The sequence below is a fragment of the Mastigoproctus giganteus genome, chromosome 5 (genome assembly GCF_048544385.1).
Source record: "Mastigoproctus giganteus isolate SK-2022 chromosome 5, ASM4854438v1, whole genome shotgun sequence".
Taxonomy (NCBI): domain Eukaryota; kingdom Metazoa; phylum Arthropoda; class Arachnida; order Uropygi; family Thelyphonidae; genus Mastigoproctus; species Mastigoproctus giganteus.
This window is the reverse complement of record NC_143579.1, coordinates 185820155-185838630: the sequence shown is the minus strand read 5'-3', so window position 1 is coordinate 185838630 and position 18476 is coordinate 185820155. Positions and strand designations below refer to the sequence as shown.

General features: G+C 35.9%; 1 protein-coding gene across 1 annotated transcript in view; it reads left to right on the top strand.

Annotated features, from left to right (window-relative positions):
- Nucleotides 1-18476, top strand: part of LOC150085928 (arylsulfatase B-like) — a 143810-nt gene that overhangs the window by 93719 nt on the left and 31615 nt on the right. The window contains exon 8 of the mRNA XM_090374744.1: nucleotides 13144-13437. Within this exon, the coding sequence (XP_090230870.1) occupies nucleotides 13144-13437 (294 nt within the window). The remainder of the gene's footprint in view (nucleotides 1-13143; nucleotides 13438-18476) is intronic.

Genomic DNA, 18476 nt, shown 5'->3' with positions numbered 1-18476 from the left:
GGAAGGTCCCCACAGACTGCAGATCTGCAAATGTATCCCCAATTCACAAAGGGGAATCAAAGGGTTACATGAGTAATTAAAGACCTGTTAGTTTAACTTCAGTTTTGAGGAAAATAATGGAGTCACTGGTTAAAGAAGCATTTCAGATCATCTAGGCAAGACTGCAGTTATAGTTCAGACACAGCATGGGTTTGTTAAGGGGAAGTCTTGTCAGACCAATTTCATTAGATACTACAATGGAGTCACAAAGGAACTGGATGCAAAAAATCATATACTTGGATTTCAGGAAAGTTTTTGATACTGTTGCACGTGGAAGAGTAGTGCTATACAAATTGGAGCAGTATGGCATTGAGGTCAAGGTGCTGCTATGGATAAAGGGCTGGTTGAGTGGAAGAAGACAAAAGAGTGGTAATCAGTGGACACTGCTCTTCATGGACTAATATTATTAGTGGAGTCCCCCAGGGTTTGTTGTTGGGCCCAGTGTTGTTTTCTATATTTATCAATGATATTGATGAAGGTATATCAGACTCAATGTCCAAGTTTGCAGACAATATGAAGGTTGGCAGTGTTGTTAATGACAGTAATGACAGTCCACTACTGCAACAAGATCTAGAAAAGTTGGACAGATGGGCTGAGAGGTGGAAACTGCAGTTTATCCTCGACAAATGCAAAGTATGGCATATGGGTAGCAGTAATTCCGGAGTAACCTACCAACTGTGTGTTATTACTCTTTAGGTAGTGGAGAATGAAAAGGACTTGGAGGTAATTATGCAGTCAGATATGAAGTTTACTGCATAATGCAAACAGGCTGTCGGAGCAGCTCATGGGGTCTTATCAATGATATACAGGAATTTTGCTAGCAGGGATGAGGTGATTATCCCTTTGTATAAGGCAATGGTCAGGCCATACCTTGAGTACTTCATACGGGTTCCTCTTACCAAGGACTTAAGTTCTGCAAATTGCAACATATGGAGGCTAGGCACCTGCAAGGTGATCTGATTGCAGTGTATAAGGCCTTGAATGGTTTGAGCTGGCTTTGACTTAATGTTAATAGGATTCTTCCTCTTGCTCAGATTGCACACCTGAATGGACATAAATTCAAGTTGAGGAAAGAGTTGTAGAATAGATGTGTGGAAATTTGCCTTTAACCAGCATGTGGTTGATTGCTGGAACAAACTTCCATTAATCATTGTGGAAGTTAGCTTAAATAAATTCAAAGAAGAGGACAAATTTTGTGTGAATGGATGGGTGAAATGGGAAGATTTTTTTCGGTATTTTTTGGCTGATGGTGTATAACCTTGCTTTCTTACATTATGTGCCTCTGCTAATGCTGAAGAATGTCATTGCTAGGTCAGGAATTGGAATAAAGCTAGTTTGATAAATCCTATTTACTTTTGCACCATATGTTGTTGTTGTTGTGTGTGTGTGTGTGTGTGTGTGTGTGTGTGTGTGTGTGTGTGTGTGTGTGTGTGTGTGTGTGTGTGTGTGTGTGTGTGTGTAATAGAAACAACAGGAGTTAGTGTACCCTTTTTTGCACTAAGGAAATAGTATAGCTTAGCAGTAGTGTGATATTCTGGAACATATATTGAAATCCAGGGATTCTCTTCCTTCTCCTCAATATGTATATGAATGTTTGGTATATAGGCCTAAGAAGCAGTCATAGTATATATTTCATAGGGATTGCCTAATTGTTCACAGTAGGTAGTCCTATGTAATAGAACTGCCTTCTGTGAACATAGTTGTAAATCAAGTGAACCAGTTAATGTTTCTGTTATTTCACAATAATAATAATTGTTTTTAGCAAGAAAATGTATTGGGCTAGAATTATGCAGACGTTGTTGGTTGTAGTCTCATTGCGGAAACTTAATCTTCCTTTTGTATCAGCTGTCTCTCCAGATCCCAACCTAAGTTAACATTTATGTGATAAAGTTGAAACAGCTGTTTTATATATTGATCCACCATCATGGTACTAGAGTTGAGGAAATGGGGGGTGGGTGCTAAATACAGCATATCAGGCAGTAGTGATTTGTGGAGTATTTGCCATGGTGGATAAAGTCTCTTCCATCCCTATGATGGCTAATGCATTATTAGGTAGTTGTTCATATTTCATTGATAGGTCTTATTATTTTTTCTAAAAAGATGAGAAGACTAGCAAGCCTAATGTCTTGTTTGATCTTCTCTCACCTTTTTTAGAACCAACTTCTGTCTTTTCTGTCCAGGGGTGGGTCTGTACTTTGTATTGCTTTCAAATATATTCCACTTTCTGTCCTATGTAGATGATCAAGCTATTACTTCCTGCATGCATTTATATAATCTAAAATGGAAATGATTTCTAACTGTTAAAATATCTGTATTTCTTCAATATCAAGGAGTGGAAGAACATGACAAATACAGGAACAGTTAATCCAATGGAAAAACACATTATGCTACATTGTAATTATACTTAAATTTAACATGTCAGTTGAATAAAACCAGATGTTTTAGGGATCTATGTCTCTTTCTTCTGTGGGAAAAAACATCTTAATTTACTTTAAAACATCTACCCAGGGGCTCACATCTGGTGAGTATGGGCTTGGCACACCCAGGGTCCTGAGCTGGATATCATCATTCTTCTCTTTCTTGGTGATTCCCTTCTACTTTTGTCTCTCTCTCTCTCTCTCTCAAGGTAACTCTCTCTCTCTCAAGGATTTTTTTTTTTTTTTTGGCTGGTGCAGCGTAAGCCTCAGTCTTCCTTGCACCATATAGTTAATAATAATAATAAAATAATAATAATATCTTAAAAAATTTGAATATCAATATTAAAACTGCAAAAACTATAAATTTGTAAATGCATGTTACTTCAAGCTGAAAACACTTACAGTGTTTTAAGTTTATTCCCGCACTTAGAGTGAAAGAAACATGCATTCATTGTAAGTGTGGGAATGATGAAGACCAAAGAAAAAGATAGCGTGTCCAGGAAGAATTTTTTAATTGTTAATCAGGAAGGATTATCTGGGAGCTGTCTCCTCTTGGCTGCTAAGCATGCCAATCATCTGAGAGGGAGGGAAGCTGTGGCATAAGAACTGGATACTGCTGTGGTGGTTTGAAAAGTAAGAGCATCAGATGAGCTAACTGGGCCTATAGATTGCATGAATGTGGATGCATGTTGATTATTCCTTCCCTATATGCTCAGCCAGACTGTTGGGTTCCTGTAGGTACTGGAGTTATCATGGAAGAGGTTGATTCATGAGAGAATGGTAATTCTGACCCTGTTTATGTTGAATGTATTATGGTAATTCCTCCATATGTGACAGGCCTCCTGGAAATCCCTTCTGTGATAGTGGTTGAATATATACAATACTATTGGGCTTGAGGTGTGAACTTTATGATTCTCAGATATAGTATAATGTGAAACATCGCTTTGGAGTGGATTACCTTTCCTGATGTTATTGATGTGTTCCTCAACTCTAGTCTTGGAGATTGCAGAAAGTTAGCCCTACGAAATATTTATTGTTTTGGAAATCCAGTCATTAGGTGGTGACAGGAGGAGCAGAGTATTTGTTTCAGATTTTTGTTTCTGGTGAATTTTACCTTTACACTGTGATTTTTTGGCTAGTCTGTTGACTGTTTGCCTATACAGGAATGGAGTGGGAATACAAGTTGGGATTGGTCTGTTTTGCACGAAGGGTGGGAAATATGAAAATTTTAAAGGTATGGGCCATAGTTAATTTGTCAAGGTGTTGGTTCTTGCTGAGGATGGATATGATAAAGTCAAGTAATATATAAGAGCTCTAAGGTTTGCTCTTTGATGATACCTGTTTTTATTGATGTAGGGAATTAGTATAGTTTAAAAGTGACAAGGTATTGGAAGGGTTTCTGAACAATGACAATGGATTTTAGCTGGTTGTTAAATGTTTATATTAATGTCTTAAAAAGTGGAGCATTCCATTGTTGCATTTTTCCATACAAAGTCTAATTCTGGGATTGAAATTATTAAAATAATTCTGGAACGATTCTAATTGTGTGCTGTTCTCGGATGGTGAAAATATCATCAATGTCTTAATAACAGTTGAGGGGAGAGGAGTGGTATAAGAATTAATACTGTCATGCTCTAATTGTGCTATGAATATTTTTGTAAGTAATGGGGAGAGGGGATTTCCTCATGCTTATTCCCTCTCTTGGAGAAAATAATTATATTGGTCTACATAGATTTGGATGGGTCCAAAATTCATAGTATTTCTGGAATTAGCAATAAAAATAAACCCAGATAGTTCCAGTACAGGCAGCCTTACTTATGGTGAGTATTTTCTCTAAAGAGACCTGGCATTTCAAGGTTCAGTTGAACCTTGATGTGTTTCTAATGTTTTAAGTGTAAACTGATGTGGTAACACTTCGATAAATGCATTTTAAAATATATTCACATGGTGTAACAGTGTAGTTAGTTGTCATTTGCCGACTGGGCTAGCCGGGTGGGTAAAGTGCCTGCCTGGCAACCCAAAGGTCGCGGGTTCGAATTCCGCCTCATGCTTGGATCAAAGTACTGCAAAAACCTTGGGAGGTGCATTATGGCCACAGAAGCCGATGCGGCAACAACTACCAAAAAAAAAAAAAAAAAAAGTCATTTAATCTATATATGGCGCCTCTGTATCCAGGTGGGTAGGAACAGCAGTGCATAGCACACGCTTCTTGATTAGCCCGAGGTTCGAGCCCGTGATCACCAAATACGTAGGATGCTGAAAGGTCAAGGAATGACCACTGCATATCCCTGGAGCAATATGGCCTTAGTTGCTAATGCTCCTAAAAATCAAAATAACAATAACAATCTATATATATGACTAACCATGTATCGTCCCTTTTCCACAGTTAGGAATCAAGTATGCATCCGTTCCTGTAGCTCATTCAGCACGCTTAAAAGAACTATGAAAATGGTAAGCTTCTTTTGGAAAAATTTGTACAAGGATCATGGTTGGCTATTGTGTGGAGATTTTAGAGTTATTGGTCTGTTACTTGGCCGACAACTTGGTTACATAGAAATGCTTTGCTTTGTGTGCAAATGGGATAATTGAGCAAGAAGTTAACATTGAAGATGTGCAAACTTCTCTCCTAATCACAAAGGAGGAGGGGAATCAAAGGGAAAAGTAATTTCTGACCTATAAACTTGACTTCTCTTTCAGGGAAAATAATGGAGTCAGTGGTTACAGAAGTAAGGTAGGATCATCTTGACAAGAATGAAGTCATATGGCAATCACAGCACAAATTTGTGAAGAGGAAACCTTTTTCTAATCAATCAAATTAGCTACTGTGATGCAGTGACAAAGGAAATGGATGCAAAAAATAATTTAACATCATATATTTAGATTATAATAAAGTTTTTGACTTTTAATATTGTTCCATATGAAACGTTGCTATATAGATTGGAGCGCTGTGGCATTACAAGTAAGTTAATGCTCTGAATAAAGGTACAGTTAAGTGGCAGAAGACAAGAGAGTGGTTATTAATGGGCTGTTCTTCTTGGGTATGGTATTAGTGGAGTCCCTCAGGGTTCAGGGCTGGGCCTCTTATTGTTTACAATATTTATTAATGATATTGAAGAAGTCATATCAAATTTAATGTCCAAGTTTGCTGATTACACCAAAATTGGTAGGGTGGCTAATGACAATAATTAGGACATGCTACTGAAACAAGAACTAAAGAAATTAGGCAGATAGTTTGAGAAGTGGCACGTGAAGTTTAACGCTGATAAATGCAAAGTACTATATATGAGTAGTAGTAATCTCAGAATAAAAGTTGAGTGGTGCTGCTTTGAAAGTGGCACCACTCAGAATAAAAGTTGAGTGGTGCCACTTTTGAAGCAGTGGAGAATGAAAAGACCTGGGAGTTGTACAGTCTGAATGAAGTTCTCTGAACAGTGTAGACAGGCTGTAGGGCAGCTCATGAGGTTAGTTAGTTGATATACAGGGATTTTGCCAACAGGAAAGGAAGTGATTATCCCATTGTACAGGCAATGGTCAGGCTGCATCTTAAGTATTGTATACAAGTGTGGGAGCCTCATTTTAGGAAGGATGTAGATCTGTTGGAATGGGTATGTAGAAGAGCAACAAGATTAGTCGGGAGCACAAAAAGTTACTCTTACCAAGAAAGGCTTCAGTTCTGAAAACTGTAGTATCTGGAAACTAGGCGCCTGTGAGGAGATCTGATTGAAGTGTTTAGGGGAGCTTTCAATGGATTGAGTAAACTAAATGCTGATGGAATTGTCATCCATTGGCATTATTTCTCCATATGTGTCTCATCTTTTTCAGGTGAGACACATGTGGGGAAAATTAATTTAAATTGGGAAAAATGATGTGCAAAAATTTGCTTCCAGTTGGAGAGTAATTGATTGTTGAAACAAACTTTCATATGGTGTTGTGGAAGTTGGTATTTGAATAAATTTAAGGAAGGATTAGACAGATTATTAGATGGGATAAGCAAATTATGCATGTTTTTGCTTGCTTCCTTCTATAATTTGCCACTGCTCTTACTAATTCTGTGCCAGTCCTCAGGGTTATGATAAGGACTCTTTAATGCAGTTTTATATCTGATTTTCTTGTTTTCTTACATTTAAACTGTATTTTTTTTCTAGGAAAAATAAAAAACACTAATATGCAAACTTATCATTTTAGACTACACTTTCACATGTTATCTTTTTTTTTTTAATTTTTTTTTTTAAAGCACAGTGTGCTATTAAGCTATTCCAGCTGAAAAGAAAGAAAAAAAAAAAAATATATATAGAAGCAATATCAAAAAAAAAAGTCATCTCTTTTTTTTATTTTTATTATTAAACATATTATTTTTGCAGTTATATATATATATTTGATCATGATCATTCAGAAATGAATGTAGAAAATGTAAATGGTGTGATACAGAAATTTTTTTGCAGAGATTACAAAATTTCTATTTTTGGTTTCAAGTGGGCTTTTGCCTTTATATTTTTTGAGCCTTATTTGCAGTATGGAGTGTTCTTGATATAGCACACATATGGAAATGGCTATGGCTGAGATAATTATTTTCAGGTGAGTGTGACATGATTTAACTGCCTGAAATACAGGTTTTTCATTTAGAGAAACAGGTTATCCAACCATGGGATACACACACATTTTACAAACACACTATGCCAGCACATTGTGACTCTAGCTTCCTTAGCATTAATTTCCAACAGCTGCCTTGACACGATATATTCAGTGTCGAGTTGGAAGGTAATGATTTTTGGAAAAAATAAGTGCAGGAAAGAATAAGTCCTAGTTTGATGAAATCAAACTAGGACTTATTCTTTCCTGCATTAAACACTCATGATTTTTACATGCAGTTTTTTCTTTTTTGTAAATCACTAGCTTTTATGCATGATTTGACTTCGAAAATAATTAATCATATTAAAGTTTTTGAATTTTACACAAGGCTTAGAAAGCACTAATAATAAGAGAAGTCACTACAGGATTTGTATTACTTTCATTATAGTGAAATATTTATTAAAATTGAATTTTTTATAGTGAGAATATTGTGTATTTGCATCCCTATGTCATACCATTTAAGTAAACTGTATTATCTTTTGGAAGGAAAACTTGCGCTTTACAAGTTAGGTTATAATAACCTGTTTGAAGAAGGTTTCAGAAAATTTTTTTGATAGTTGTGGAGTCTAATTAATTGTTAACCTCCTGTTGCTAATATGGTGTCTGACAAGTGCCACTTTTTAAAATTTTCATTATTTTTCTAAAATTTGTAAATGAAATCAAATCCTCCCATGTACTTTTACCCACCAGTATTCTCTAACTGATTATACAATATTCTTTTGTTTTCATTTTGTTGTACTATGAATTATGACACATTAAAGTTTTGTTTTGCATTTAACAGATGCCAGGTGAACAAAAGCATTGACCGTTTTTCTATGCACAACTACCATTTCTCATGTGGCATCTGTGAGACACCAGTGACACGTGTCTAATGTTGCTGTAGAGCTTTGATTTCATTGGCAAACCCATACAGCTGACAAAATTACAGAAGTTCGTGTTGACTCTGCCAGATGCACATGAGCATCTGAGGGGAATCAGTGACCTTAAATTCCAAAAAAATTTGATAAAATTTCTTTATTATTATTATTTTCATTTTATTATTAATATTTTGATTATTCATTTATTAATATTTTGTGTATTATTATTACTAATCTTATTTATTTTCATTCAATATTTTTTAATTGGGTTTAGCAAATCATAATTAATAGACTATCATTTTCCATTTATTAACAAAGCTAAAAATTATTTTTTTATAATTAACACAAAAAAGGAATCACACAGGCACCAATAGACTGGGGTATAAGTGAGAGAAGGTTAATGGTGTCAGCCACTGGTTTGTTATCTCTAAGCATTCTAAATGAAATTATCTGTTCATTTTATCACTCTTCTGCATTTTATAAATTTTGAGACTAGCCATGTTTTATCTGTTTTAATTTATCTATACCTTTGGACTTTTTTATGCAAAAAAACCACAAAAGGTTTTCCTGAAATCACAATAGAAAAGTTGGTCACTTGACAGGTACCATTTTCCTGCTACATTTTGGGTTCCACCACTGCTGGATTAATTAAAATCATTATCAAGGAATTAATAATTTAGTGAGGAATTAATAATTCATTATAAGTTGGCTTTAGACTGCAGTTATAAAATATTTCTTTCTATAATTCTCACAAATAAACAGATATCTGAACATGAATGAATACTTCAACAACACTAAGTGATAGAGCCTGTGACTGTGGTAGTATTATTAATAGAATTTAACTAATAAATACTATTAAAGTATGTATGTACAAGTGTGCCCCCCATTCCAAGGTTATCCTCACTAAATTCCTTGGTAGGATTTTGATTAACCCAGTAGTGGTGGCATCCAAAATGTAGCAAAAAATGTTGGCTGGTCACTTGACAAGTGACCAAATTTTCTATTTTAATTTCCAGAAAAACTTTTGTGGTTTTTTGCATTCTCCTTGAGAATACCAATATTTCCTCTTTTCTTAATGCATTTCAATACATATTTTATTCAACTTTTTATTTAAAAAAAAACTGAAAACACAAATGTATTAGACTCTTCCATTTTCCAGTTTAAAAGCAATTAACTCACAAAATTTTAAACATGCACATATATTTCTGCCTGCAGGGTGAACAAGTACTTTTAAAAAATTAAAAATATTTATATTATATATCAGATACTATTATTCACTTCCATTTTCAAATTGTTTCAAAATTTATTTCAAATTTGGCATGCTTCATAGCACCTGAAATTTGAAACTATAGTCTTGTTTCCTTCAGTGTAACAGCCATCTAGAGTTTTGTGTTCCTGTCATTACTGTGTGAAAACAACGATAAATCTTTCAAAAACAACTATGGCAAGATTCAATGTTTGTTGAACCAGTGGAAGAGGAAATATAAGTAACGTGAAATTATAAACAAATGTGCAATTAGCGACTTTGTGGTAGGTCACCTGATTGGTGACCTGCCATGCTAATAATTGCAAAAGGTGGTGGATCACCTGATGGGTTCTTGTATTCAATTACTCTGTGAAATGAGTGAAAAAACACTTTAGAGATGATTGCAGTAAAAGTTTGTCTATACTTAGGAAGGTCAAAATCAATGGAACCCAGCTAACCTTCATAGAACAGACAAAAGTCCTGGGAGTAGTAATAGACAACCGCCTGTCTTTCTTCCCCCATCTACAGCATCTGAGTTCCAAGAACAAAAAGTTCTCCGCCTCAATTATACGGATCTCAAGAAGTGAGTGGGGACTATCAAAACGAACCCTTCTTCTTTATTATAAAGCTGTCTTTCTCCCAATAGTAACCTATGCTGCCGGTGTCTGGTTTCACAGAGTTCCCATCATTAAGATGAAAGAAAAGCTAAACTCTATACAAAGAGCTATGTTACTGGCGACCCATCGAATCTGATGTACGGTTTCTACAGCAGCTCTCCAAGTTATAGCAGGCACCCTCCCTCTCGACCTTTATACAATCTACAAGGGGCTCTGCTATCGAATTAAAAAAGGTATTCCAGCAACGATCCTGGATATAGAACTCTCACTAACTACAGATATAAAGCAGGAGAAATATCGATGTCTCAATAAACTCTTCAATGTATGGCAGACCAGATGGGATTCTTCTACTGTAGGGGTTGTAACTCGGAGTTTTCTTCCAGAGGTAACCTTTGCAACCACTAAAAATAACGCCCGATGGTTCTCTCTCAGCCTCGAACCTTCCTTTCTCATTACCGGACACGGTTCTCTAAATGAGAAACTGCATACACTGGGACTCATCGACACTCCCTACTGCTTTTGTGGACAAAGTGAAAGTTGGAAACACTTGCTTCTGGAGTGTGTACATTAAAACGACATCAGAAACTGTCTCCAGAATAAGATCCAGGACTTCCCACCAGCAGATCTGCATCAACTGATATGTACCCAGAACAATCTCGAAGCCTTCCAGATCTTTGAAGCTGAGGTGCCGACTGGGCTAGCCGGGTGGGTAAAGTGCCTGCCCAAAGGTCGCGGGTTCGATTCCTGCCTCGGGCTTGGATCAAAGTACTGCAAAACCTTGGGAGGTGCATTATGGCCATAGAAGCCTATGCGCCAACAACTACCAAAAAAAAAAAAAAAAAAAAGCAGCTGAGGTATTTGCCTGGAAGAGGACACTGATCGCCAATCACCGACATGTAAATGCCGATCGTTAACAATTCCACTGCCAACTGAAAGTCACTCCTTCTACTGACTGTTCTTTTTTTTTTTTTTTTTTTTTTTACTCTCTCTCTGCTGGCATCCCCCAAATTGCATCTTCCTCTTCACTGTAGCCAGGGTGTGGGATTAAAATTATTTTTTTATTCTTTAATTATTATTATTATTATTTATTTATTTTTTTATTTTCTTCATTTACTTAGGTTCATTTTTTTTTTTTTATCACAGGGAATTTATTTATTTATTTTATTTTTTATTATTATTATTTTTTTATTTTTATTTTTATTTATGTAATATATTTTCTTCTTCACCACGGGGAATTATTATTTATTTATTTATTATTATTTTTTTTTTTAGTTACTATTATTATTTTTTCATTTTTTTATTTTTTTTTTTTTGCACCACAGGAAATATATTTTTGTTTTTGTTTTTAGTTTATTTATTTATTTACTTTTAATTAATTAATTATTATTATTTTTTTTTCCCCTCTCTGGAGTGGGCCCCCAGAGAAATCTGGCCCACCTTTTGGCAACATCAGGTGGTTCAGAGTCTCGTATCAAGACAGTACGTGCTCCATTGGGACTGGCCCACCTTCCCGTGGTGTGGACGAGTTTGTTTGTTTGTTATTTGGTTTTTAGGAGCATTAGCAACTAAGGCCATATTGCTCCGGGATATGCGGTGGTCATTCCTTGATCTTTCCGCATCCTCCGTATTTGGTGGTGACGGGCTCGAACCCCGGTCTAATCAAGAAGCGTGTGCTATGCACTGCTGCTCCTTCCCACCTGACTATGGAGGCGCCTATGTGGACGAGTACCCAGAATCATCTGTCCAGGTGACTCATGCTTCTGGGTAGCCAAGAGGCCAGAACAGAACACACACAAACCTACGTCACACACATCTAGTAGTAGTAGTAGTAGTAGTGGCACTTGATGCAAGAAAGCAAGTGTAGGAGCTTATGCAGCATCAGCCAAAAAAAAAAAATAAAAAAAAAAATAAAAAAAAATAAAAAAATCACACCATACCCTCCAAATGCCTGTCCAGTTCCTCCTTAAATTTATTTAACCTATCAACTTCCACAACGACAGATGGAAGTTTGTTCCAGCAATTAACCACCCGCTGGCTAAAGGCAAATTTCCGCACATCTATTCTACATCTATCCTTTCTTAATTTGAACTTATGTCCCCGTAGGTTCGTATTCTGAACAAGTGGGAGGATCCCATCAGAATTCAGCGTGCTCAACCCATTCAAGGCCTTATAGACCTCAATCAGATCACCGCGCAGGTGCCTAGTCTCCAGCCACTGCAATTTGCAGAACTTAAGCCTCTCTTGGTAAGAGGATCCCTTCATTCCCCTCACCAATCGTGTTGCTCTTCTCTGTACACGCTCAAGCAAATCTACATCCTTCCTAAAATGAGGCCTCCAGACCTGTACGCAGTACTCAAGGCATGGCCTGACCATTGCCTTATACAGAGGGACAATCACCTCCTTTTCCCTGCTAGCAAAATTCCTATATATCATTGACAAAACCCCATGACCTGCCCTAGCAGCCTGTCTACATTGCTCAGAAAACTTCATATCTGACTGCACAATTACTCCCAGGTCTTTTTCATTTTCTACCACCTTAAGTGTAGTACCACACAGTTGGTACGTTTCTCTGGGGTTACTTCTACCCATATGCAGTACTTTGCATTTGTCAAGGTTAAACTTCAGTTGCCACTTCTTAGCCCATCTGCCCAAATTATCTAGATCCTGTTGCAGTAGCACACTACCATTACTGTCATTAACAACCCTGCCAACCTTCGTGTCATCTGCAAACTTCGACATTAAGCCTGATATACCTTCATCAATATCATTGATAAATATACAAAACAACAGTGGACCCAACACCGAACCCTGTGGGACTCCACTAATAACATTAGTCCACGAAGAGCAGCACCCATTGATTACCACCCTCTGTCTTCTCCCACTTAACCATCCTTTTATCCATTGTAGCAACTTACCCTTAATACCATTCTGCTCCAATTTGTACAGTAGTCTTCCATGCGCAACAGTGTCAAAAGCTTTCCTGAAATCCAAGTATATGATATCAAAATTATTTTTTGCATCTGGCCCGTTTGTAGTGATACTGTTCTTCACAAGATGCGAGGCGGAGATGAACTCACGTTCTAGGAGCCACCCTTTACAAAAACACATGTCCACATATACTTAGGAAGGTAGAAATAATTTCAGATTTTTAATTGTAATTAATGGCTGACATGAGATTGTCATTTTTGATGGTCAGACATCACTTCCACTGCCAGATTGATAATAATAATATGCCTTTAAGCATACACAAAACATTTATTTTGTATGTTTGGCATTTTGATGAGTTAGGTATTCATTAATTGCTTTTATTTTAATAATTTCTTACACTTTATTTATAGCTATGATGTCAGTTGTGGATGACTCATTTGGAATAATAGTAAACAGTCTTAAAGCAAAGGGACTACTGGACAATACTATTATTTTATTCACAACTGATAATGGTGGTCCTGCTCATGGGCTGAATGGTAATGCTGCATCAAACTGGCCATTGAGAGGAGTGAAGAGTACCCTTTGGGAGGGAGGAGTTCGTGGAGTTGGATTTATTTGGAGTACTTTATTTCATAAGAAAGGTAGAATTTCCAGACAGTTGATGCATGTTACAGACTGGCTACCTACTTTATATCATGCTGCAGGTGAGATTCATTTAATTTGTGTATATAGATAGATATTGTTAGGGTTTAATTGTAAAATACTATTATATAAAAATTTTTGAGAGATGTTTTTTAAGCAAATGAGATGTTAGAATCAGATGTAAACATTAGTTTATTCTAATCATCAAGAAAATACATCAGTGAGAAGGTAGCAAAGGTGGGAATGATATGTATTCAAATCCTTGATGTCTATAAATTGTTTCAGCTATTTAGAATCAACTTCAGGTTTACTTCAAATTACTGATAATCAAAAAGCCAGCATTTAAAAAATCCCACTATCTGGAAACACTGATACCAAAAAATTCCAAACAGGATTAAAATGCTGATATGGTCAAGACATCAAAGTGGCTGAAATGCCAATTATTCAAAATGTCAACTAGTAAATGCCAATTATTTAAAATGTCAACCAGTTGAACTTTGTTAAAAAATTTTGACAAAGGTTTTTTACGAGTTTTGTGAGTTAACCAAGGATATGTCATGAGTTATACTTATGTTATGTTGAAAATTTGAATGTCACCAACAAAGAATATTACTATTTTTTTTTATTATTATTATAAACAATAGAAGATTTATTTTATTTTAACATAAGATTTTACTCCCTGATCAAAAATAATGAACCTATTTGTTAAAAACATATTCCTGATTGAAGAGATTAATATGTTGGTAATACATTTTGGCTATAATTTAACTAAATGAACATTCTTCTCTTGTACCTTGTAAATGATCTGCACTGAGACCTTGATCTATCATATTTTTTAATGCACATTCTCTCCTGAATTTATTTAAATTTGACCAGTTAACAGGACTGCTGAAGTTTATTGATTTAATTTGGCTCTCAACAATGTCTTTCTCAATTTTGATTTATAGCGATGAATTAATGTCAACTAATTCAGAGCCAGTTTGGTTCTCAACAGCGTCTGTCTCAATTTTAGTTGGTAGAAGCAAATTAATGTTGACTAATTCAGCTTGAATGGGGAACAGGCATTCTGTTTGTTATTAGACACTGAGTCTAAAACACTGATGGATCCAATATCTTTCTATTTTAGAAGATTTAGGAGAAGTCCGGTTAGCCTGCTTCTCTAAAATCCACTCATGCACACCTTCTCGATGGTAATCCCTGTTATGTCATTTTGGTGGTAAAGAATGTGTAGAGTGGTTCTCTTCAAGATGCCTGGTCAGCATGAAGAGGCAAAGACCAAACTCTCCAGCACATGACAGCACAGTGAAACAAATGGCCCTCAGTCCCCAATGGCTTTCACTCCCACCTCTTATGGCATCGAGAGGATCAGAGTAGAAGCAGAGGGTGCTAAGAATCCCTGGGTATGACCAGGCTGCCATGCACGGAAACTGAACTTGGCCTGTTACAATGTAAGATTGCTCATCGGTGAAGATAGGATATTAGAACTGGAAAAGAAATTAGGAAATGTGAATTGGAATATCATCAGCTAGCAGATACAAGAACAAGAAATGAATCAGTTATAAGTTTATCAAGTGGAGATCTGCTGTACACCAATGGAAACAGCAAAAAGAGCGAAGGTGGAGTTGGCTTACTGACAGTGGCGGCTCGTGACTCTGATATTTGGGAGTACTGAATCTTAAAGTTACATTAAATTGCCTTGGTTATAAGACATCTAGACATACACATTAATAATAATAAGCAAGTTAAAAATAATACAAAACATTAATTAGACATTTACCATTAACAGACTTGAACTTTTATTTAAAAACAAAATCCATTCTTCGGTTTTTATTTGTTAAAAATAGATTAATAACTTTTTCATTCAAGTTTGGTGCACTGTTGAACAAGCTTTTCTCTATTGAAAGCATTGCTTAAGCATTTAGCCTTTCCTGATTCATAGTGCTCCTTAAAAATGTTTTTATTCTTTTTAATGTCGAATGGCAGCGTTTGGGCTGTGAAATAGTCATTAGAATGGTCAAAAGAACTTTTATGAGTTTTATAAGTTCACCATAAACTTCAGCTAGATTATTTTCTGAGATAAATTTCAGCAAGTCAGTTAATTTTCAATAATTGTGTAGATCATGTCTGCTATAGAAAACTTGTAATTCTGTAAGAAGTTTTTCTCTTTCAGTCATGGGATATGCCTCAGTAGTCTCCCATTCCTCTTCCATGGGCATTTTCGTACAAAAAATAACAAAGTTCTCCTTGTTAAACAATTTAGCAGCAATTAATTGCTTTGTAAAAGAATATCTCTCACCTATGTCAACACTTATATAGTCACATACTTCATTCGCTTCAATCATGAGTGTTTTTGAAGGATTTTAACAGTACATTGAATTCCTGATTTTTAGAATGGCATTTTTAAAGTTTCCTATATATTCGTGTATTTTAAATGTCTCAATTTCTCAATATTGCATTTGATTATAAATAACTTCCACGTGAGGTATTATCTGATGGAAAAGTTCTAACCAGAACTCGAATTTTTCATTACTCAAGATGTGCAAAATTCCATTTGCTTCTGAAATCATCTTATCTGTGTTTGTGTCACTTGTAGTTCCTCCATGCACTTTTTTAAGGATTCAAAATTTTCATAAATGCTGTTCACTGTACGTATATTGAAGTTCCATCTTGTAGGGGAAGGTCGGGCAACATGGCTATCCATATGCTTTCTGAGAACAGAGAGATGCTGTGGTGATCTTGAGAAAATTATTGGTATCGACATGCGGTTCGAAAAGAATATTCTTGAATCTCGGGTACTACTTGCTGCATTTCTCACCATCAGATTCAGTTGGTGTGTATAGCAGTGAATAAAATGTGCATTTTTGTACACTTCTTTTATTTTAGCCTGAACTCCCCCTTTCTTGTCTTTCATCACACTTGCGTCATCAAATATGTGAGCAACCAGTTTTTGAGTATTTCCTTTGAGGATTATGTCTAACTGATCTAGAATGCACATTGATATTCCATCTGCTGTTTGATTTTCCGGAGTGAAAAAACCCCCAAAAATGGCCAAAAATGTCTACATTCGGTTCATTCCCAGGGGCTCACATCTGGTGAGTATGGGCTTGGCACACCCAGGGTCCTGAGCTGGATATCATCATTCTTCTCTTTCTTGATGATTTTTTTCTACTTTTGTCTCTCTCTCTCTCTCTCTCTCTCTCTCTCTCTCTCTCTCTCTCTCTCTCTCTCTCTCTCTCTAAGGGTATCTCGGGATTTTTTTTTGCCTGGTGCAGCATAAGCCTCAGGCTTCCTTGCACCATATAGCTAATAATAATAATAATAATATCTCAGAACAATTACCATTTGTATATGTTCTGAAACATCTGTTGTGTCACCAGCCATAATAGCTACGAATGAAGCTTCTTTAATTTTTCTTTTTATTTCATCACAGCATATTTGCAGCAAACAGTTAAGAATATCATTCTGAATAGTTTTTGAAATGCCTTTAAATGCTGCATTACTTTCTAAATGGTTCTTTAAATTGGAATCTAATGTACAGGCGAAATTTATTAATCTTCTGAATACTCCTGGATTTTTAGAATCGTCTTTTTCGTCATGCCCACGTAAAGGAATTTCAAATTGTTCACAAAATTTAATGCTGTCTATTATTTTAGATAATACCTCACAATTCTTGGTAACTTTTCTGTTATGTTTGCAGAATGAAAGTCTGTAGGCCTCACTAAGCTTTCCTTTAATATTTATGCTTCCTAAAAGCGATAGTGAAATCACATTATCAATGTTTCTTCGAACTCTCATGTTTTAGAATTTTTCTTTCATTCTGTTTATGTTTGTAAAGCAACTTTTATTCACATTAAGTCACCTCCAGACAGTAAATATGGAAAACAAAACAATGCATTTTTAACTTCACAACCACAAAGCTAACTTTTCCTTTGGTACTATTCAGTTTTAAAACTGCGAATATATTTCTTATTATTACTTATTCTGCTGAGAAATTTGAATCTTTGGTGTGGGGCGGCCTTCATTTTTTATTGCATTTTTTTCTTGGAGAGATATTTGTGAAAAACTAAGTTGCTGAAGTTTATTCACTGTCATGCGATTTACTTCATGGAGAAGCATGGAGGCCATGATCGAATCAAATTTCACAAAATCCAGTGTTGTAGAAATAATGTTTTACTTACACATCACCTCATAATATAACTTCAACTTACCAAGTTCAAGCTCAATTTACAATTAAGCTGTAATCACATAATTACACTGTTGAATGTTGAGTATTGACTTAACACTGATTATTTAGTTACTTAATGGGAATTCGGGCAAATAACGAAAAGACACCGACATTGTGGCTACACATCCATCATGGTTAATGATGAAATCTGCACTGTGTGCTTTACAGTGACTTTGATTCGTTTCACCTATAAAAAATGTATATTGGCAACCAGCTATTCAACAAGATATTCACTGGAATGCAAAATGTGTCACTGCCTGGTGCACAGTGAGGAGGCACCTCCGTAGCCAGGTGGGAAGGAGCAGCAGTGCGTAGCACATGCTTCTTGATTAGACTAGGGTTCGAGCCCGTCATCACCAAATATGGAGGATGCGAAAAGGTCAGGGAATGACCACCACATATCCCCGGAGCAATATGGCCTTAGTTGCTAATGCTCCTAAACCAAATAACAAACAAACAAGCACAGTGAGGCCTACAGTTAATTAAACTTCAAAGTTGGAAACGATTTTGTGTTTTTATTCGTTTATTATTGAAATGATTACTGGAAATAGAGGATGCGCATACTATTTCCGGGTCCTGTTAATAAAAATATTCATTGCGTTGCATTGTTCTTCACAAAATTTCATATAACTCCATTCACTGTATATCTAGAGCTAAATAGCTGGGGGTGCGGCAGTGCCTATGGATGAGCCACCCCTGCTCTCTGGTCCATAAAGATATAAAAAACATTATTTTGGAATTCAAAAATACATCACCATGGGTTTCAAAACTACTACTCAAGATTTCTAAGAGGTACAAACTAAAGGTTATAATGATATATGCACCAACATCAAGCTACGATGATGAAGAGGTTGAAGAAATGTACACCGAAATTGC